Source organism: Neoarius graeffei, chromosome 11 (genome assembly GCF_027579695.1).
Source record: "Neoarius graeffei isolate fNeoGra1 chromosome 11, fNeoGra1.pri, whole genome shotgun sequence".
Taxonomy (NCBI): Eukaryota; Metazoa; Chordata; class Actinopteri; order Siluriformes; family Ariidae; genus Neoarius; species Neoarius graeffei.
The window spans coordinates 3,424,849-3,446,868 of record NC_083579.1 but is presented as its reverse complement, the minus strand read 5'-3'; the positions used below and the strand labels follow the sequence as shown (position 1 = coordinate 3,446,868).

Here is a 22,020-nt window from a genome sequence, read left to right as displayed (position 1 = left end):
TTGTATTTAAAAATATATATATATATATATAAGAGTAAAGCTCTAAGAGAATTTCAGCTACATTTCCCAGAATGCACTGCAGCCAGGACGCATGGGGGGGGTTGTCTCAGAGAATATCCAAGTTTGGGTGTGTCTTGCTGTCGTCCCTCCCCCTGCCGTCCCCTCCCCTCTCATAAATTTGTGACGTTTTAATCTCGGAATTTCTGAGGGGTGTGTGGTTGTTTTTTTTTTTTTTTTAATTATCCTGACTATGGCCCTAATATTATGTAGTTTTCTAGTGCACTTTATTCTCTGATATTTTAGTTTGTAATTAATTTTATTGTAAAAGGTTTTTTTTAATTTATTTAGAATATTTCCTGATTTATACACATTCACTTTAACTTTTGTCTTAATTTTTTTTTATTATTTCCATGTTTATAAAACACTTTAAAAAAAAGTTTATAAAGTGATGGGTTTTTTTCCCAATAACTCAATACAAGTAGGTTAACTTTGTTAAATAATCCTTAATTTATTCATCAGTAAGACACACCTCTATCTGGTCACAGGTAGGATCACAGATGTGTGAGTGTGGGGTAACTGATGAATTCAAAGGATTGTGCACGTTTAATAGTTGAGAAGTTGACCTGGTTGTTGTATGGGTATCGGAGATGGTCACTTCTGCATGATTTTGTGATGCAGCTGAGGAGGGGGAGGGGAACCTGTTCAGTTACTGACCAAGATCTTTAGGATGTGGAATAAGAACACACTTTTGAGAACTGACCTTCCTTCAGGGAACAAAGATCCTAATCAGAACCCATAACCCCCCCGTGATTGCACCTTTACTGTGTGTGTGTTTTTTCCTCCAGGACCCCAGTGATCTCCGGTGTCCCTCTGTGCCTCTGCAGCAGATCAGCCGTCTGGTGAACCGTGTGATTGAGATGCTGCCAGAGAAACACGCGCAGTACAACCTGGCACTGCATCTGCTGGAGACGGTGGACATTCTGCAGGAGGATGAGTGAGAGAGAGACGGGGAAGGGGAGGGGGGCACTTGGAGAGAGTGAATATTTCCATGTCATTTCCATTCAGTCACTTTTTATTTAGAAGCGCAGCTCTAAAAACTCAACACCGATTCCACTTTACCTCAGACGTAGCCGGTCAGTCACTGCGTGTTCAGGGTCTTTAGTTTTACACCGGAGCCAATTATGCTATTGTTTCTAACAAGTAACGGCTCTCATCCAAAAATAATTTTCTCCTTCGTACAACCACTCAGACCTCGATATAACACCGAGATAACATGCACTGTGCCGTTAAAGGGGGAATAATAGATGGATGGGTGAATGAATGATGGGTGGATGAAAGATGGATGAATTGATGGGTGATGAATTGATAGGTGGAGGATGGATGGGTGGGTGATGGATGATGATGCAGACGCAGTGTGTTTGTACTACAGCAATTAAAATTTTTCTAATTAAAGAATGACAGTTTGTCCTTTTTATGTGTTGATGGTTAAATGTAGCGGCAGGTCCATGAAACACACATCAATAAACCACGTTCCAGCTTTACCTCTGATTGGTCCAAAGTACTCACACTGGAGACTCCTTTCTCTCCAGGGTCATACAAGTCCTTATGAGTGAGCTGTTACTATAGAAACGACAAGGAGTGCATTAATTTAAACCCATGAAAACGAATCAACACCAGAAGTAAGAATTCAACAACGCTGTAGTATAAAATAAATCTGCATCAGCGCCATCATTTCACTGTCTGATTCCAAATGCTGTGCAACATAACGTTCAGTGTGATGTTTACTGCATTTGCTCCGTGTTTAAGGTTTTACAGAAAATAATTTGTCTGAGACGGACTTTGAGTATTTTGAACAGTAGCAGCGTTAGAGTCATAGCTGCTGTGCAAAACCTGGAACCATGAACACGTCCTGACTGGTGGCTGTCCGAGGAATTGGGCTGAGGCTTATATTGGGTTACATTTCACCTTTTAATGGAATAAGCATCGGGGTCAAAAAGAAAGGAAGTGCATGAGACACACAGAGAGTGAGAGTGTTAGATGATCAGTGTTTGCAGTTCTATGCATTTTAATCATAAACATTGTTTACACGTGCCAGCCTTCTCATCCAGTACTCATTACTTCATTACATCTGCTGTGTGTTTGTGGACCGAGTGAAGGGTCATGAGGTCATTAACATCAGCCATGATTCATTTGCAGAAAGGTGGCAGCGTTTTCTGTCGTTATCAGTTGTAACGTATCGACTTTTGTTCTTTTAATCAATCAGCGATCTCTCGGGTGCCATTTTAACGCTACAGTAACATCACCATCCTTCTGTCTTTCTCTTCTTCCTGTTGCTGGAACAGAGTTTGTATTGTAAATGTTAACTTTAATTTATGTGTTTACTCTGAATCCTGTAATTATGCCTGAGACAGAGGTATATTATGCAGAATAGCCGCTCTACACTCTCTCACACTTCACTCTGCACTGGTGCTGCTGTTTATTATTGTACAGAGCCAAATACACTAAAAATGCTATATAAAAGATTAAACACACGCCCGAGTTTTGTCTTGCTGTTCTTACACATTAGGTTTGCTATCAGTAGTTCATAGTGAAGCTCCATACTTAAGAGAATATGGTAATGCATCGGTACGGATTTTGCATCCCTACGAACGACGTGGGATTATTTACTAACACTGTAGCAGCCCTCGGCATTAAGAACAACAGCAGAGTCTCTAACGGGTGTGGATGGGTTTTATTCCTCTAGAACACGAGCACCCTGACAACTAAAGAAAACAAAAATAAACAATGCAACATGGTTGTAAACAAATGCACGGTTTTGCAGAGTGGTGTTTACAGACTCTATTCTGAATGTTACACACCTCACTCCAAATGTGCCCCATTACCCTCTGCGCTGTAGGTGCAATTGGTAATTAAGTGATCACTCATTAAATCAGTCTCATTAATTAATACCATTAATTTTGGTGCTTAATAATAAATTACCAAACAGCTAAATTATGGTATATTCCAAATTATTATGATCACTTACCGCATTACACAACTCATATGCACCTTGGAATTCTTTGAAGTTGGGTACTTCAAAAATATTGGTACAACAATAAACACATTCAATTAATTATTGAAACTAACAAAGATAAAATGAATAATGGCAGTTGAAATCTTATATACTGTGTGTGTGTTCTCCCCCCCCCACCACCACCACATGGCCTGAACAAAAGAGTTAGCATAGACTGCTAGCTACGATGTGTTTGTGTGTGGCCTAAACAAAGGTTAGCCTAGCTTGCTAACGAGACAAAGGAATTAGCCATGCGTTTAGCTAAGGTGTGCTTGTGGCCACGTGTTTCTAAGTAACAAAGGACTAGCCAGTAGCTAACCCACTAGCTCATAACACTACTAAATCCACTGAAATCTTGATGAGGTCAAAATGTATAATAAGGAAATTGAGGATGTTAGTAAGGAATAGAGAAGCATGCACAGCCTATCTATTAAACAATTGAGAGATTAACAAAATAGAACAATCATCCATTCGACACGCTGCGTATCTACAGTGTAAACAATTAAACCGTTCCTGAGTTTAAATTCACACTACTTCAATAAAGCTAATTCCTAAGACTAGTTTTATGCCCAAATGCCAGTCTTACTTCAGTATCTCGTCTCTAAGCGAGATTATGAGAAGATGTTCCGAGACTTTTGGAGTTTCACCGTTGTGAAGTCGATTCCGTGGAAACTCAGAATTCTTGGTCCGACGCGTGGTCGCTCGTGGAGGAGAAGTCTCTGATCAAATGGTGTGCACAGCACTTTAATTAGGAGGAATCTGATTGTTCCTAACTTTAAATTAAAACTGCTTTGGGTGGCAGTTTGGTAACATTAGTGATAGACCAACAAAACCGGTTGTAACTGAGTTAAGAAATCGCGCTAAATCGTGGATCTTGCAAAAAAGAAAAGGCGTCCTTATCTGGTTTGCTCAGCAGAGCAAATCTCTGTGTCCAGACAGCTGCTCCAGACGGAAAAGAGGAAGAAGGAAGCGTTGCTCAGTTACTTATGAGCTCAGGGAGGAAGTGACGTAGGTGATCCCGCCCGGGCGTGACGTAGGTCAACGCAGAAGTTGGCTGATGGGAAATGTAGTTCTTAAAGGGACTGTGCCTACAGCGCTCAGTCTTGTACTAAACCACAGTTCAACCAATGCACCGAACACAAACAAACTGCACACACACACACTTTACACTGTGTATGAGTGACACATCAGGATGAACTTTATATATCGTACCGCGCTAAACCTCTGACAGAGGCACACGGGGAATATAAACACAGCAGCAAGCGTCTCTAAGATAACAAATACAGCTTCCTAGGCTGACAGCTCTGCCCAGAACATGAATAATTAATGAGTAACACATTTTTGCATTCAGCAGGAGCTCCACTTTTAGGCAGTGCCTATGTGCGTCGCACCACAGGATTTTTGTCCCATGTACTCTGTTTACAGAATGTGTTGAAAAATGCGCACTGTTTTCACTGACCGATCCAGTAACTATCAATGAATAATCGCCTCAATAGCGCCCCTACAGGATACATATCACTTTTAACATCCTCCACAACGGTGTTGGACTGAGGCTGGTTCTAGAGGACTTGAGACAGGGACTTGTTTTAAATGACGACCGTGTAGCTGCTGTCCAGAACCAGAAATGAGTCGACACTCGACAGCGTCCAGTCACTGTCCGTGTCCTGACGGATTCAGAGTCGTGGTCTCCATGTTTCCAACACTGCATGCTCAGAGGTTAGAACAAATGAAAACACATTTTCTGACTGTCTTTGTATGAACAACAGTTCGAGCTTTGTTGGTCCCATGTTAGAGTATCAGCGACTAATATTCTGACATAATTGGCACAGTGCTAAAAATAAACGACTCAAGGCATCAAATTAAATTACCTGTAGCTGTTTTGTAAATCCACAGTAAAAATAGTGTCATTCTGGTCCAAAAATACACTTTAGACTGAGCTGAAACATCAGGGACATTTTGAAGGCTTTCTGCCTGGAAAATGGGCCATTTTGGGTCACGCGCACATGATTTCATGTCAGATTTGCAGGAACTTCCCTCAGTCCAATTTCACTTTGGTTTGTATTTCCTGCGTACAAAGGCTGGGTGGCAGCACGGTGGTGTAGTGGTTAGCGCTGTCGCCTCACAGCAAGAAGGTCCGGGTTTGAGCCCCGTGGCCGACGAGGGCCTTTCTGCGTGGAGTTTGCATGTTCTCCCCGTGTCCGCGTGGGTTTCCTCCGGGTGCTCCGGTTTCCCCCACAGTCCAAAGACATGCAGGTTAGGTTAACTGGTGACTCTAAATTGAGCGTAGGTGTGAATGTGAGTGTGAATGGTTGTCTGTGTGTCAGCCCTGTGATGACCTGGCGACTTGTCCAGGGTGAACCCCGCCTTTCACCCGTAGTCAGCTGGGATAGGATCCAGCTCGCCTGCGACCCTGTAGAACAGGATAAAGCGGCTAGAGATAATGAGATGAGATGAGACAAAGGCTGGGTAGTGTGATGCAGCAGGTAGATAATCCATAATCACAATCCATAATCAGAGCATCTGGTATGAAAATCGGTTGGACAGACACACTTATAGATCTTATACTATAGCCGTACTCAGAGCGTTTGGTTCTTATGCTGTCAGTCATTGTGTCTCCAGTTTTAAACCAGTACAACAAATTAAGGTTTGAGTGGGCGTGGCATTATACCTTCTTCATAGATGCTATTTGAAGAAAGGAAAAACTTTTAAAGATGATAAAATAATTCCTTACACAGTAAATGTCACTTTCTTTTTGCTGTTTTATTTAAGGTGATTGAGTTCAAGGAAAAAGGCAAATAATTCAGTACAAATTCAGGACAGAGTTTGTCATTTACAGGTAAACCATGAATGAGCCGAACTCAGAGTGTTTCTGTTCTTTGCAAAGTTAAATTCAGTATCCAACACCCCCTCCCCTCCCCCCCCCACCCCAGATATTTTACATATATAAAAAACGGCTATGTATTTTTATTTTTTTTTTACTATAGGCTCTTGTACGTGGTTTCTTCCCCCTCTCTCTCTCACACAGACACGAACAAACAAACATGAATAAACGCACATTACAGCCTGTGAAAGTAATCCTTAGTCCTAATCCCAGTTCTGAGGGACGTTTCAATCAGAAGCACAGGTGAGTAATACCAGGTTCTTTAAGCAATCGTAATTAAAGGTGCAGTCTGTACTGTTTATACAACCCCAATTCCAAAAAAGTTGGGGTACTATGTAAAACATGAATAAAAAATGAATGTGAAGATTTGCAAATCATGGAAACCCTATATTTCATTGAAAATAGTACAAAGACAACATATCAAACATTGAAACTGAGACACGTTATTGTTTTTTGAAAAATATATACTCATTTTGAATTTGATATCAGCAACACATTTCAAAAATGTTGGGACAGGGGCGTGTTTACCACCGTGTTGCATCACCTCTACTTTTATTAACACACTGTAAATGTTTGGGAACTGAGGAGACCTATTGCTGTAGTTTTGAAAGAGAAAATGTCATCCCATTCTTGCCTGATATACAATTTCAGTTGCTCAACAGTTCGGGGTCTCCTTTGTCGTATTTTCCACTTCATAATGCACCAAATGTTTTAAATAGGAGACATGTCTGGACTGCAGCAGGCCAGTTTAACATCTGGACTCTTACTATGGAGCCATGTAGTTGTAATATGTGCAGAAAGCAGTTTGGCGTTGTCTTGCTGAAAGAAGGAAGGCCTTCCCTGAAAAAGATTTTGTCTGGATGGCAGCATATTGCTCTGAAGTGTGTATATATCATTCAGCATTAATGATGCCTTCCCAGATGTACAAGCTCCCCATATCACGTGCACTAACGCACCCTCATCCCATCACAAATGCTGCTTTTGAACTGTGCACTGACAACAAGCCGGATGTTCCCTCTCCTCTTGATAGCCTGGAGGACGTGGGGTCCATGATTTCTAAAAAGAATTTCTACTTTTGATTCGTCAGACCTCGGGACAGTTTTTCACTTCGCCTCAGTCCATCGTAAAAGAGCTCGGGCCCAGAGAAGGGGGCGGGGTTTCTGGATATCGTTTATATCTGGTTTTAACTTGCATTTGTGGATGCAGTAATGAACTGTTTTCACAGACGATGGTTTTCTGAAGTGTTCCTCAGCCCATACAGTGATTTCCACTACAGACACGTGTCTGCTTTTAATGCAGTGTCTCCTGAGGGCCTGAAGATCACAGGCATCCAGTGTCAGTTTTCAGCCTTGTCTCTCGCATACAGAGATTTCTCCAGATTCTCTGAATCTTTTAATGATATTATGGACCATAGATGATGTGATCCCCAAATTCTTTGCAATTTTACATTGAGGAACGTTATTCTTAAATTGTTGCACTGTTTGCCCACACAGTCTTTCATAAAGCGTTGAACCCATCCCCATCTTTACTTCTGAGAGACTCCGCCTCTTTGGGATGTTTTTATATATATATATATCCAGTCATGTTACTGACCTGTTGCCAATTAACCAAATTATTTTTTTTAAGCATTACACAACTTTTTTCAGTCTTTTGTTGCCCATGTCCCAACTTTTCTGAAATGTGTTGCTGACATCAAATTGAGCATATATTTTTCCAAAAACAATAATTTCTCAGTTTCAACATTTGATATGTCTTTGTACCATTTTCAATTAAATATAGGGCTTCCATGACTTGCAAATCTTTGCATTCTGTTTTTATTTATGTTTTACACAGTGTCCCAACCTTTTTGGAATTGGGGTTGTAATTGTTAAACTTACAACAGCTTGTTCCCAGCTTGGGGGCGGAGCTAATTTTAATTAGGTATCAATGAAGTGTCTTAATATAAAGTAAGCAACTGGTGAGAAATAAATAGTTTTAGATGACTTCACTTGAGTAGTTGTAGTCAGCTTATGGGCATCAGTTTTTCACTACAACTGCAATTTCCCTCCCAAGACACAGAGGGCGCTCCAACAACCCCCCCCTTTTTTTTTTTTTAATACATCTGACTATATCAAAGCCTGCACTACTCACAGTGCATTAAAGTTCCACTTGGCATCAGGAATTATGGGTAGGGAGCATTCTGCAGCTTCTTGTACATCAGCCAGAGTGGGCGGAGCCAGGAAAGTGCAGCCATTACAGGTTTTATCTTGCGTTCGCGAGGACAGTTTGGCAGCGTGAGCACAGGCAGTCGGGTGTGTCTGAGGTGTAGCGGCGACACCGTGGGCAGCGGGACAGAGAGATGGGAACCGCAGCGACAGAGTATGCGCTCTCTTCACGGATGACGCCACCTACAGGACAAACAGAGAAACAGCACCACACACGAAATCAACGAGATGATTCAAAAGAGCCGTCACTTTAATAAAGATCAGCAGCGAGTGTCTTCACCCTCCAGGTTGATGAGGAAGTTGCCCTTGCTGATGACGGCTTCAGAGGGCAGGTCTCGGGGCAGAGAGTCGGTCAGCGTGGTGCGTGACGCCATCATCAGTTCCGTCAGCTGGGAACACGTCGAGGTCGGTTTCTCCTGCAGGGACTGAGATCGGGGGGGGGGTTTAGAACATAAAGAAACAACAGCCAGGAAGCCACACTGACCTTCAGGTGTGGTTTTACCTCTATGAGCTCAAAGAAGAGGCCAGGGTCGATGGCGATGGTCAGGTCATACTCAGCTGCGTTGCATCCTGGGATAGACGACAGGAAGGAGTCCCTGATGGCACACGCCCCCTCCACAGCCTCCTCCAATCCAGGTTTCCTCCACACGGAGCTGCTTTTAATCCAGCCGCTCCGGAACAGAGTCTCGCCTTCTGCAGAGCAAAATGAATCATCATGAGCAGGTAAAGTCTCGAAGGTTACACTAATACATTACCGTTTCTATAGTAGCAGCTCATACACAGACTTGGATTCAGATTTAAAAGCAAAACAAAAAACACCCCACATGTAAACTGAAGTTTTCTGCAGTTTTTAAGCGAGAACATGAAACTTGTTTTGTATGGAATCAATTTTGTGCCAAAATGTTCATACAATACTTTTGAAATATCAAACAAAAATGACAAATCAAAATACAAAAAAAAAAAAAAGGCAGGTTTTTTAGACTGGCAAACAAATTATTCGTGTAATCGTGCAGAATATCAGTCTATTACTCTTCAGAAACCTTTTATTTTTGTTCCGCGTCTTTCTCAGTTTTGTTTGACGTAATTTATTTTGGTTGTGATTCCAGCTCTCTCGTTTGCGCTCCCTGACTTTTTGCTTGCAGTTTTGGCACAAACTTCCCGTGTGGGTGGGCTGTCCAGGAATGCATTCCCATTGGCTAATTTGTGTTTGACTGACAGCTACGCTCAGCCATTCGCCCGGAGGCTGTTGCGGCCATTTCCTACTCGGATTCTGGCGGACTGTTTGACCGATCCATTGACGGTAAACAAGGATGGAGTGGACTTCAGTGGCGACTATGATATTGAATTAATTCAACAAAGTGTAAATTCGATATCATAGTCGCCACTGAAGTCCACTCCATCCTTGTTTCCCGTCAATGGATCGCTCACTCGTCAAACAGTCCGCCAGAATCCGAGTAGGGAATGGCTGAGCGCAGCTGTCAATCAAACACAAGTTAGCCAATGGGAATGCGCTCCTGGACAGCCCGCCCACACGTGAAGTTTGTGCCAAAACTGCAAGCAAAAAGTCAGGGAGTGCAAACGAGAAAGCTGGAATCGCAACCAAAATAAATTACGTCAAACAAAACTGAGAAAGACGCGGAACAAAAATAAAAGGTTTCTGAAGAGTAATAGACTGATATTCTGCACGATTACACGAATAATTTGTTTGCCAGTCTAAAAAAAAATGGCCTTTTTTTGATTTGTCCTTTTTGTTTGATATTTCAAAAGTATTGTATGAACATTTTGGCACAAAATTGATTCCATAGTTTTGGGTCGTTCAACAACATTAAAAGATGTATTCTTTAAAAAAAAAAAAAGTGGTTTAATTCCTTAGATAGTATACACATGAAATTTTACTTTGCTGATCAACTACTTAAATTAAAACAGAGACAAGTCCATTACACTATTTACAGTCAGTGCTTCATTTTAAAAGTTCAGGAAGTGCCATAGTGTTTATTTAAAGATTATTACTCAAGGGTTTCATTGAAAAAACACCATCAGCTCGAGAGTGTGTCAAATACGAACACAGTTTTGGATTACAGTGTGAGACGTGAGCATACCGTCGTGCCCTGGGGCATGTTGGTACACCTCCTCCGCCAAGTGCGGCAGGATGGGAGCGATGGAGCGCGTCACGCCGTCTAAAATCTCCTCAAGAACCGTCTGACACGACCTCCTGCCCAGCGAGGTCTCCCCATCACAGTACAGCCTGAGGAAGGAAAGAGAAAGAAAGAAAGACACAGTTGTTGGTGTGCAACAAAAATACTCAAGGTTTAAAAAAGGTCCAAACGGGGCAGTTTGGCTGCCCATTTAACCATTACTACACTTATTACTTTTTATCCATTTGTAGTTACATTTAACAAGTTCGCTCCTGTTCTCACGTTACAGCACCGAGAAACTGGAGACTCCTTCTGTAAATATTAAATACAAACAACTTTACCACATCGATGATTCTGTTTATTCACCTGTCTTTGATGATGCTGAAGTAGAAGCTGCTCACGTCTCGTGTGATGAAGGCCTGCAGAAGGCGAATCACTCGACTGCAGTCAAACTCGCTGTAGGCGTCGGTTACCTTACACACACACACGCCACTCATGTGAGTGAGGTGAACATCCCTGGACGGTAGAAGTGTTCTACATGAACCCCCCCAGCAGCAGGACTGTATGATTAACACACCTTGACGCTGTACTCTCGGAGCAGGTGCAGTAAGTACTGGTCGATGTAGAACATGTCTTTGGAGTCCACAGCGTGACTGCGAGGGTCAAAACCCTGCAGGTTCCCCAGCAAGAACTTCAGAGTGTTCCTCAGCTACAGAGGAGACAGACAAAGACTAGGCATGTACTGACTGATACAGAACATTAACTCTGAGAGAGAGAGAGAGAGAGAGAGAGAGAGAGAGAGACCTTGTTGATGTTCTCCTTGGCTGCGTTCAATGCTTTGGGTCCGATCTGAACCTCAGAGAAAACACTGGACTCTGCGACCCACCACCTCAACACATCTGCACCATACGGAGGAGAAACAGCTGAATCCTGAGAGAGAGAGAGAGAGAGAGAGAGAGAGAGAGAGAGAGAGAGAGCGCGTGCTTACTGATGGATGGATGATTGCCCAGATAGCCGGAGAAACAGACAGTCTGATGGATGGGGTAATGCATAGAGAGACTGACTGATGGATGGACTAAAGGATGGGTAGATGCATAAACCCGAGGATAGACGTAAACACAGTTAGAACAGTGGATGAAGTGAAGGAGAGACGGAGGAATAAACGAGTGCGTGTGTTCAGTGGCTCACCGTTCCTCCATTAATGACCACACTGGGGTCGACAACATTACCCAGGGACTTGGACATTTTCTCTCCTTTCTCACTGACCACAAATCCATGGACCACCAACGCCCTACACACACACACACACACACACACACACACACCTCTATAGGATCTATATTATCTATATGAAATATAAACATCTGTATTTTTCTCTCCGTTCTTCTCACATGCGCACACACACACTTACTTATAAGGTGCCTTGTTGTGCACAGCCACACTAGTGAGCAGAGACGACTGGAACCAGCCGCCGATCTGATCTTTCCCTTCCATGTACATATCCGCCCTCGGGTCCGACTCTGAAACACAGGAGACACGCTTAAACAGAGAACTCAGAGTTTAAAACATTCCCTAAATTTTTAAGTCTGTTTTAAAGCATCACAAGAAAAAATATTAAAGAAACACACACAGTGTGTGTGTTGAGATATATTATACAGTAGAGATAAAACTACCACACAACTGGTTTAAGACACACACACACCCTGTAGCACAGCAGCCCAGGACGTCCCACTGTCAAACCAGATGTCCAACACGTCCTCACCATGCACGTAATCTGTCACAGCGCCGGCTTTACTCTAAAAACACACACACAAAATTGTTGGCTTGCTGCCTGCCCAACACACGTACTTTGTATTTGCAAGAATTGTTTACCTTCTTCAGTACATCAGGAGGAAGTAGCATTTCCAGAGGCTCCGCCCACCAGCTGTCACTCCCTTTCTCTGCGAACACCTTGGCTACGTGAGCCACCGTGTGCCTGTCAATCACACAAACACGTGTGTAGCGGTTTTTACCATGAGCATGCCGTTGGTGTGTAAATTAAGAAGTGAAGCCGTGTACTTGTTGACGAGCGGTTCCCCGGTCTGTTTGTGGTAGAAGACGGGGATCGGGACGCCCCAGCTCCTCTGACGCGATATACACCAGTACGTCCGTCTGTCCAGCATCGCCAAGAGACTCACCCTGGCCGACTCGGGCATCACGCGCACCTTCTGCAGAACGTCCTACAGTCATGAGGAGGAGGATGAAATACTTAACATGGTGTCACTGGTACCATTCCATCCTCAAACCGTTAGCAGTCATGCTAGCTCACCTTAGCTGTGTCCTTCAGACTGGCTGTGTTTATGAACCACTGCTTGCTGGCTCGGATCACCACCGGCTTCTTACTGCGCCAATCGTACGGGTAACTGTGCACACACTGCTCCTCCTTCACCAACGCTCCAGCGGCACGCAACATCGAGATCACTGAAACACACACTCATCACTTTAACGTCCATACTGTTATAGTTTTGCAGTTGTTCTAAAAAAAAAAAAAATGGAGTTGAGAGAATCAGATTTACTATTGAACATGACATACCATGCAAGTCTTATTACATCATAAAATACAACAGCCAATCAGATTTCACTGTGGTTTAACCAGTGGACTGGGTGGGTGGGGCATGTGGGCTGAAACCTGGGTTATACACCAACACAGTTTCAGTTAGTGCTCAATTATGGTGTAGAATTGTACACAAGTACATGATTTACGACACAATGGCAGTAGTGTCACATGGTGATACTGCCCCCGCTGTTTTACACTGGAATTACACAGGATCGGTCCAGCGACTATCCAGCATATTAACTACAACCCCTGGCAAAAAATATGGAATCACGACTCCTGGAGGATGTTAATTCAGCTGTTTTACTTTGTAGCACAAAAAAAAAAAAAACCCACAGATCTGACACAAAATTATTTAACAGCTGAACATTCTGGCTTTGTAAAATATACCTCAAAAAAATTAAGTGAATTTGTAATTAATGGCACATTTTTTTCAAGATCAAGTAGAAGAAAAAAGTATGGAATCACTCAATGATGAGGAAAAAATTATGGAATCATAAAAAAAAAAAAAAAATCACAATTAGTACTTTGCTGCACCTCCTCTGGCTTTTATGACAGCTTGAATTCTTTGAGGCGTGGACTTCACTAATGAAAAACAATATTCTTTATCAGTCAGGTTCCAACTTTCTCGTATAGCAGTTGACAGATCAGCTTTGCAGGATGGAGCCTTGTCATGGACTTTTTTTTTTTTCCCCAATTTCCACCATACATTTTCAATTGGATTGAGATCCAGACTGTTTGCTGGCCATGCCATTGAGTTGATCTGCCTTTCCTGAAGAAAAGTTTTAATGCTCTTTGCTCTGCAGCAAGATGCATCATCATCCTGAAAAATGACTTCATCACCACCAAAAGTACTTTTGATTGATGGAATGAGAAAAGTGTCCAAAATTTCAATGTACACCTGTGCATTTACTGTAGAGGTAATGACTGCCATCTGCCCAGGTCCTTTACCTGACATCCAACCCCAGATCATCAATGACTGTGGAAATTTGCTTGTTTTCTTCAGGCAGTCATCTTGTTTCATTGGAACAGCACCAAACAAAAGTTCCAGCATCATCTCCTTGGCCAATGCAGATTCATGATTCATCACTGAATATAACTTTCATCCAATCACCCACAGTCCACGACTCCTTCTCTTTAACCCCTCTGTAACCTTGTTTTCTTCTGTTTAGGTGTTAATGATGGTTAACGTTTGGCTTTTCTGTATGTAAATCCCATTTCCTTCCAACGATTTCTTACATTTTGGTCACAAACATTGACTCCTGTTTCTGCCCATTTGTTTTTCATTTCTTTTCTTGTGCATTGTCTATTTTCAAGGCATCTTGCTTTGAGTTTCCTGTCCTGATGCTTTGATCTACCTGTATGTTTCCCTTTTACAACCTTCCCATTTTGTTTGTATTTGCTCCAAATTTTAGACACAGCTGACTGGAAACACCCAACATCATTTACCGCACTCCGTGTTGAATTACGGTACCTTCTTTAAGGAGTTTTATAACCCTTTCCATTGTTTCAACTGACAGCTCTCTTGTTGGGGCCACAAGCAGTCTCTCTTAACTGCAGACTAATTTGCACATTTAGGCTTGTGCGGATATTTGTTTTAGAAATGCAAGTTATAGCTTGATTCCATAATTTTTTCCTCATCATTGAGTGATTCCATAATTTTTTCTTCTACTTGATCTTTAAAAAAATGTGCCATTAATTACAACAATTTCATATTTTTTGAGGTATATTTTACAAAGCCAGAATGTTCAGCTGTTAAATAAAACAATTTAGTGTCATGTCTCTGATTTGTTTTTTTTGCTACAAAATAAAACAGCTGAATGAACATCCTCCAAGAGTAGTGATTCCATATGTTTTGCCAGGGGTTGTAAGAGCCAGAATGATCCAGGCTTTAGAGACACTGTTAATTTGCATAATGATAGCATATGGATTTTTTGTGTGTGTAAGTAAAAGTATTGGCACCTTCCCCCTTTCGGTATAGGTTCCATTTCAAGTCGTTTATAAGAAAAAAATACAATGGACTTGGTTGATCTCAGCTCTGCTCTTTCTTCCCATCTTCCTCTGTGTTTTCTAACCTGTCGAGGTTCCCTCCTCCAGCACACACTGCCCCTGTAGATCAGCGCCAGCCGCATCTGTAAACCTGCCCTCCTCATCCACCAGGCACTCCTACAGACACAACAAACAACTTTACCGAATTAGGTTATTTGTCATCAAATTAGACCAAATGAAGACACAGATTAGAAATGAGCCTTCATCTGATTGGCTGTTGGGTTGACTGACGCACCACAGGCAGGTTAAAGTGTGTGGCCACGCTGTAGTCCTCCATGCCGTGAGCGGGAGCCGTGTGGACCAATCCGGTTCCTTTAGCCATGGTCACATGATTGGCCGGCAACAGAGGCACCTCCTTTCCAGGAATTGTGGGATGTTGGCAGACTCCGCCCTCCAGATCAGAGCCTGAGATGGTAGATACAGAGAGATTGGGAAGAAAGAAAAGGGGGGAGACAGGAGAGAGAAAAAAAAATAGTCAGACAAAGACAGCAGAATTCCTAGCACAGGTAGAGACATGTTATTGTCATGTGACCTAATCATTAAGTGGCAGCCACACCCCCTACAAGTATTTATAATAAAGCACGAGGTGTGTGTAGTGCACATGGAATTTTTAGTGTGATAACTATGCGTACATCATGAGGACACGCCCATTTCTCTTATTAATACAAATAATACTCCAGACGTCCTCCAGTAAAATCACTTCATGTCCAGAAAAGTAACGTTATTTAATTTAGTATAAGAAATAAGTAGTAGAGCTGAAGGTCACATGACTCCTGACTGGACACACAGTGCACTGCACCAGGGCACGTTCTGATATAATCTGATCACTCACTCCGAGCGCTACAAAGTAGTGCAGAAATCAGAATGTGTACACTTAACTGGTCGTGTAGTGCACTAGGGAGGGTGTAGGGTTAGAACGTGTACCTGTGAATGTGAGCAGGGTTTGGAGTTCAGTGTTCAGTACAGGCCTGAGGGTCGCAATGCGCTCAGTGGCCACTAGGAGGAGCTGCTCATTATCACCTCTCTTTACTACAGAGTACCTGAAGAGCGAAACACAAAAATGAGGCAGAGAGTCAGAACGAGCTGCATATCTGTGTAACGTATAATGACGTGTGTGTGTGTGTGTGTGTGTGTGTATACACACTCACTGCGCTTTGGGCATGAAGCACACTGCCTGGTTGGCTGGAATTGTCCACGGTTGTGTTGTCCACACCAGCACACACACTTTACCCAGCGCCCCTGCAACACACGAATACACACAACATATCTAGTGTAGAAGCTATAGTATATATACAGTATATATAAAGTGTGTGTGTGTGTGTGTGTGTGTGTGTGTGTGTGTGTGTGAGTGAGAGATTCAGGGGTTAGCATACCTAAGCTCGTCACTAGTTTAGGTGGAAGTGTGTTCAGAGGGAAAATGGCATACACTGCTGTGCTCACATGCTCCGAGTTATACTCCAGCTCTGCTTCTGCTAATGCTGTCCTACACACACACACACACACACACACACACACACACACACACACACACACACACACAAGAGAAAACACATTAGTCTCGCTCACACACACACACACACCCCAACTTCGATATCAGACTTCCTCTCACCTGGTTGCCGGAGACCAGAAGACGGGTTTATAGTCCTGATAAATCAAACCCTGAAAGAAACCGTGTACAATAAGTGCTCATGTTTATTCATTTCATTTATTCATGAATATTCAGATTCATTCATTCATGCAGTGAGTGCAAGGAAGGCTTTTAAAAATCAATAACCCCGCCCACTTCAAATCACCAGCCATACACTCACAGGTGACACATCTCTTGTGGGCGTGTAAGAACCGCTCCTGATGGCGCTTGTGGGCGTGGCCTGTTATACAGCTACAGCAGTAGCTATATATAAAAACTTCTAAAGCTAACTAGTTAAACACAGATGAAATAAGGTAATCAGTGAAAATCGGTCATTTGATTCATACACGTTGCGTACTCGGCTTCACTCTCAGACTCGATTCGCAAAACAAATTAAGTACTGGCTATAACCACGGTTACAGGTTTTTCTTCCATGTTGCCCATCAGACAGGAACGAAAGAACTAAAAGGTCTATCAGACCGACTGCACCACATTTCAGCATTGTAACTAATTTGCCTAGAGACATCACTTTCTCACGCGGAATATCATCAACAACCACCTCTTAATTTGTCATAACTGATTCAAGTAAAAGCTAATGAAAACGTGAATACGATTTGAGGATCTGGAATAACGAAGCTTCACCTTGCTGTGCATGTCCTGGAAGACGTGGAGCTGCGCCGCCTCATACGACCCATTAAATGTATAGTAGCAGTTCTCCCAGTCAGCCATGATGCCCCAGCGCTGGAACGCTGCACGCTGACTCGCGATCGCGGATTCTGCAAACTCCCGAGCTGCACACCGTCAGAAGAGTTACGCCAGAGAGAAAACAGGAAGTGGGAGAAGTGTGTGTGTGTGTGTTGTGCTGAAGTGTGATCATTTTACAGAATATATAAACAAGTCATCGAAACTAGAAGGGGGGGGGGGGGGGGGGGGGGGGGAATCACCCCTGACCTTTCTGTCTGATCTGGAGAGGGCTGAGGTGTGCGGTGTTGAGCTCTCCCAGGGCTTTGAGCTCGATGGGGAGACCGTGACAGTCCCAGCCAGGTATGTAGTTCACCTTCCTCCCTCGCAGCATCTCAAACCGATTGTGGATATCTTTCAGGATCTGTGGAGAACACGCAAACACTCGGGGAATTAAAAAAAAAAAAGATATATAACACACAAATACTGTGCCAATATTTTTGCTTTAAAACATCAGCAAATCTGTACCTTCTTGTCCAGATATACCTACGTAAGCAGCAATTTTTCTAAACAATATACATCTTAGACAATTACAATCTGAAACTTTAATATTGGCACCCTTTGACTCTGTTCTGAATCGCATCTCCGTTACCTTGTTGAGGGCGTGACCGACGTGGGCGTCTCCGTTGGCGTAAGGCGGACCGTCATGGAGGCAAAACTCCTTCTTGGCTTTTCTCTCTTTCTGCCATGTGTACAGCTGGTCAAAACCACACTCCTGCACAACAGAAGGACAAATTATCAAATCAATCAATAATACAATAAGGGAAAAATATCCATCCTGAGCGACTTGTACACCAATCCAACATGATCTTCAGCATCACCCCAGATTTATTTTATAACATTTGAATTCAAACATTCCGGTTTAACGATTTTCCCAACAACGATGCGCTGATTGTCGTGTAGAGCGATGCAGCGGCGCTTTATTCCTGCGGTCTCACCTCAAACAGATCAGCCTCTAAAGCTTTATGTTCACACTAATGCCACCGATCTCAAACTGGACGAGCCCTGTCTCCTCCACATTCACGCAAGATCTGTGATTAATGTCAGACATCACGAGGAAATGGTGAGTAAGCAATGTGACGTCAGAGCGAGACACAACCGCTAACTTTCGAGGGAAATGATGCAAATAAGCACCAGAATCACTAAAGTCCTCAGAAATAATTGTTCAATGTGTTTCAGAATGGAGGTTTACTTTAATCAGGTTATATACAGTGGTGCTTGAAAGTTTGTGAACCCTTTAGAATTGTCTATATTTCTGGATAAATATGACCAAAAACATCATCAGATTTTCACACAAGTCCTAAAAGTAGATAAAGAGAACCCAGTTAAACAAATGAGACAAAAATATTATACTTGGTCATTTATTTATTGAGGAAAATGATCCAATATTACATATCTGTGAGTGGCAAAAGTATGTGTCCCTTTGTTTTCAGTATCTGGTGTGACCCCCTTGTGCAGCAATAACTGCAACTAAACATTTGCGGTAACTGTTGATCAGTCCTGCACACCGGCTTGGAGGAATTTTAGCCCGTTCCTCCGTACAGAACAGCTTCAACTCTGGGATGTTGGTGGGTTTCCTCACATGAACTGCTCGCTTCAGGTCCTTCCACAACATTTCCATTGGATTAAGGTCAGGACTTTGACTTGGCCATTCCAAAACATTAACTTTATTCTTCTTTAACCATTCTTTGGTAGAACGACTTGTGTGCTTAGGGTCGCTGTCTTGCTGCATGACCCACCTTCTCTTGAGATTCAGTTCATGGACAGATGGCCTGACATTTTCCTTTAGAATTCGCTGGGATAATTCAGAATTCATTGTTCCATCAATGATGGCAAGCCGTCCTGGCTCAGCTACAGCAAAACAAGCCCAAACCATGATACTACCACCACCATGTTTCACAGATGGGATAAGGTTCTTATGCTGGAATGCAGTGCTTTCCTTTCTCCAAACATATCAGAATCAGAATTACTTTATTAATCCCCGGAGGGAAATTCAAATTTGCAACCAAGCTCCTGAATCAAAGAAGTAGTAAACATGTCTGAAAATAGAAGATAAAATAGTCTTTAAAAACAATACAAAAAAAGAATAAAAATAAAATTTAAATCAAAAGTTCAATAACTTAAGTAAAAGCAAAATGAAGGGATTTTATATACAATGATATTGCACCTGAGTCAAGGATACAGTATGCATGGTAAGACAGTGTAGCACAGTTATACAGTGGCATTGTACAGCTTGACTGCAGCAGGTAGGAATGATTTCCTGGGTCTCTCAGTTGTGCAGCGTGGAAAAATCAGCCGTTTACTGAACGTGCTCCTGTGGCTGATCAGCTCCTCATGTAGAGGGTGGGAAGCACAGTCTAAGATTGTTTTTATTTTGGACAGTGTCCTCTTCTCCAACACCACTGTCAGAGAGTCCAGTTCCTCGCCTACAACATGGCCGGCCTTCCTGATGATCTTATAGTGTCTGTTAGTGTCCTTCACCTTCAAGCCGCTGCCCTAGCAGACGACAGCATACAGGACGGCACTGGCCACCACAGACTCATAGAACATCTGCAGCATCATTTAGCAGATGTTGAAGGACCTCAACCGTCTCAGAAAACAGAGACGGCTCTGGAACTTTTTGTATACAGCGTGCATGTTTTTGGACCAGTCCAGTTTATTATCCAAGTACACCCCCAGGTACTTATATTCCTTCACCACGTCCACACTGACCCCTTGGATGTTAACAGGGTTCACAGGTTAACACTTCTCATTTAAACCAAAAAATTCTATTTTGGTCTCATCCGTCCACAAAACATTTTTCCAATAGCCTTCTGGCTTGTCCACGTGGTCTTTAGCAAACTGCAGACGAGCAGCAATGTTCTTTTTGGAGATCAGTGGCTTTCTCCTTGCAACCCTGCCATGCACACCATTGTTGTTCAGTGTTCTCCTGATGGTGGACTCATGAACATTAACCAATGTGAGAGAGGCCTTCAGTTGCTTAGAAGTTACCCTGGGGTCCTTTGTGACCTCGCCGACTATTACACGCCTTGCTCTTGGAGTGATCTTTGTTGGTCGACCACTCCTGGGGAGGGTAACAATGGTCTTGAATTTTGTACAAGCCTGCATGGCAGGGTTGCAAGGAGAAAGCCACTGCTCTCCAAAAAGAACATTGCTGCTCATCTGCAGTTTGCTAAAGATCACGTGGACAAGCCAGAAGGCTATTGGAAAAATGTTTTGTGGACGGATGAGACCAAAATAGAACTTTTTGGTTTAAATGAGAAGCGTTATGTTTGGAGAAAGGAAAAGCAGTGCATTCCAAAACAAGAACCTTATCCCATCTGTGAAACATGGTGGTGGTAGTATCATGGTTGGGGCCTGTTTTGCTGCATCTGGGCCAGGACGGCTTGCCATCGTTGATGGAACAATGAATTCTGAATTATACCAGTGAATTCTAAAGGAAAATGTCAGGACATCTGTCCATGAACTGAATCTCAAGAGAAGGTGGGTCATGCAGCAAGACAACGACCCTAAGCACACAAGTCGTTCTACCAAAGAATGGTTAAAGAAAAAAGTTAATGCTTTGGAATGGCCAAGTCAAAGTCCATACTTTTGCCACTCACAGATCTGTAATATTGGATCATTTTCCTCAATAAATAAATGACCAAGTATAATATTTTTGTCTCATTTGTTTAACTGGGTTCTCTTTATCTACTTTTAGGACTTGTGTGAAAATCTGATGATGTTTTAGGTCATATTTATGCAGAAATATAGAAAATTCTAAAGGGTTCACAAACTTTCAAGCACCACTGTATACCCAGTATGTGTTTCTGCCCCCCCACAGGGTGAATAAACACACTGAGCCCGAGCCTCAGGAGGTGTCACGGTAACCCCAGTGTGTGTGTGTGTGTGTGTGTACCCGCTGTATCCGCAGCTCGACATCCAGCAGCTTCTGTCCGCTGAGCTTCATGGGGAAGTGTGTGCGGGGCAGCAGCACGGTGTCCCGGTAACCCCCCTGACGCCGAGCTCCGCTCCCGGGAGCGGCCGCTGCATCCCCGGCGGAACTGAAGGAGAGAGCGGGCCGGAGCGCGGCGACCCTCCGCACACTCAGTCCCCGCCTCGCTAAAGCGGAAACTCGGCACAGCAGCATGTATAGAAAACTCTTCTTACACTTCTAAACTTTATAAATATATTTACTGCATTAATGCTGTGTTTATCTGTATGTTTACTGCGACCTCTTCAGCATGTAGCCCTCCAGCAGCTGTTTCCGCCCGGAAGGATTTTAAAGTCGCACCAAATACGGATCCTTCTTCTTCTTCTTTTAATTGGCGGTTGGCAAACAACTTTTTGGAAGCATTACCGCCATCTACCGAAATGGAGTGTGAGTCTGGGTGTAAACTACCTCTACTACAAACAAAATAATAATTAAATAAAAAATATATATTATTATAATAATAAAGAAAATTAAAAAAAATAAATAAATAAAATAAAAAAATAAAAAAGGTAAAGAGTGAAAGAAATGAAAGAGAGAAGCTATTATATTCTTCTAATCAGTCCAGTGACTTCCATAAAGTGAAATAGATGCTTAAAGCACATCTCGCTTGAGTTCCTCTGCAAAATTGCTTTTACATTAAAAGGCACACTTTCTGACTGTAATCCAAGGATGAGGTGCTGCCTCTCCTGGTCAAACTTGACACAATGTTCAATTGCATGCTCTACAGTCTCAATAGAACCACATACACCACACTTTCCATCCTCA

General features: G+C 42.7%; 2 protein-coding genes across 3 annotated transcripts in view; one reads left to right on the top strand and one right to left on the bottom strand.

The window, feature by feature from the left end:
• Positions 1-2,531, top strand: part of rab3gap2 (RAB3 GTPase activating protein subunit 2 (non-catalytic)) — a 30,613-nt gene extending 28,082 nt beyond the window's left edge. For both annotated transcript variants that reach the window (XM_060933284.1, XM_060933283.1), the window contains exon 35: positions 846-2,531. In XM_060933284.1, coding sequence (XP_060789267.1) covers positions 846-998 — 153 coding nt within the window. In that variant the 3' untranslated portion in view covers positions 999-2,531. The remainder of the gene's footprint in view (positions 1-845) is intronic.
• A 3,262-nt stretch (positions 2,532-5,793) lies between these two features.
• iars2 (isoleucyl-tRNA synthetase 2, mitochondrial) lies at positions 5,794-21,553 on the bottom strand. The gene is made up of 23 exons (XM_060933282.1): positions 21,181-21,553; positions 17,875-17,997; positions 17,493-17,646; positions 17,184-17,332; positions 16,524-16,573; positions 16,288-16,397; positions 16,063-16,153; positions 15,839-15,954; positions 15,150-15,319; positions 14,941-15,031; positions 12,581-12,732; positions 12,331-12,491; positions 12,145-12,247; positions 11,975-12,068; positions 11,684-11,792; positions 11,461-11,563; positions 11,077-11,202; positions 10,850-10,981; positions 10,639-10,745; positions 10,237-10,382; positions 8,640-8,830; positions 8,418-8,562; positions 5,794-8,320 (listed from the first exon to the last, which is right to left on the bottom strand). Exons 1-23 carry the CDS (start codon positions 21,409-21,411, stop codon positions 8,175-8,177), a joined length of 3,000 nt encoding a protein of 999 aa, XP_060789265.1. The 5' UTR covers positions 21,412-21,553; the 3' UTR covers positions 5,794-8,174.
• Between the last annotated feature and the right edge of the window lie 467 nt (positions 21,554-22,020).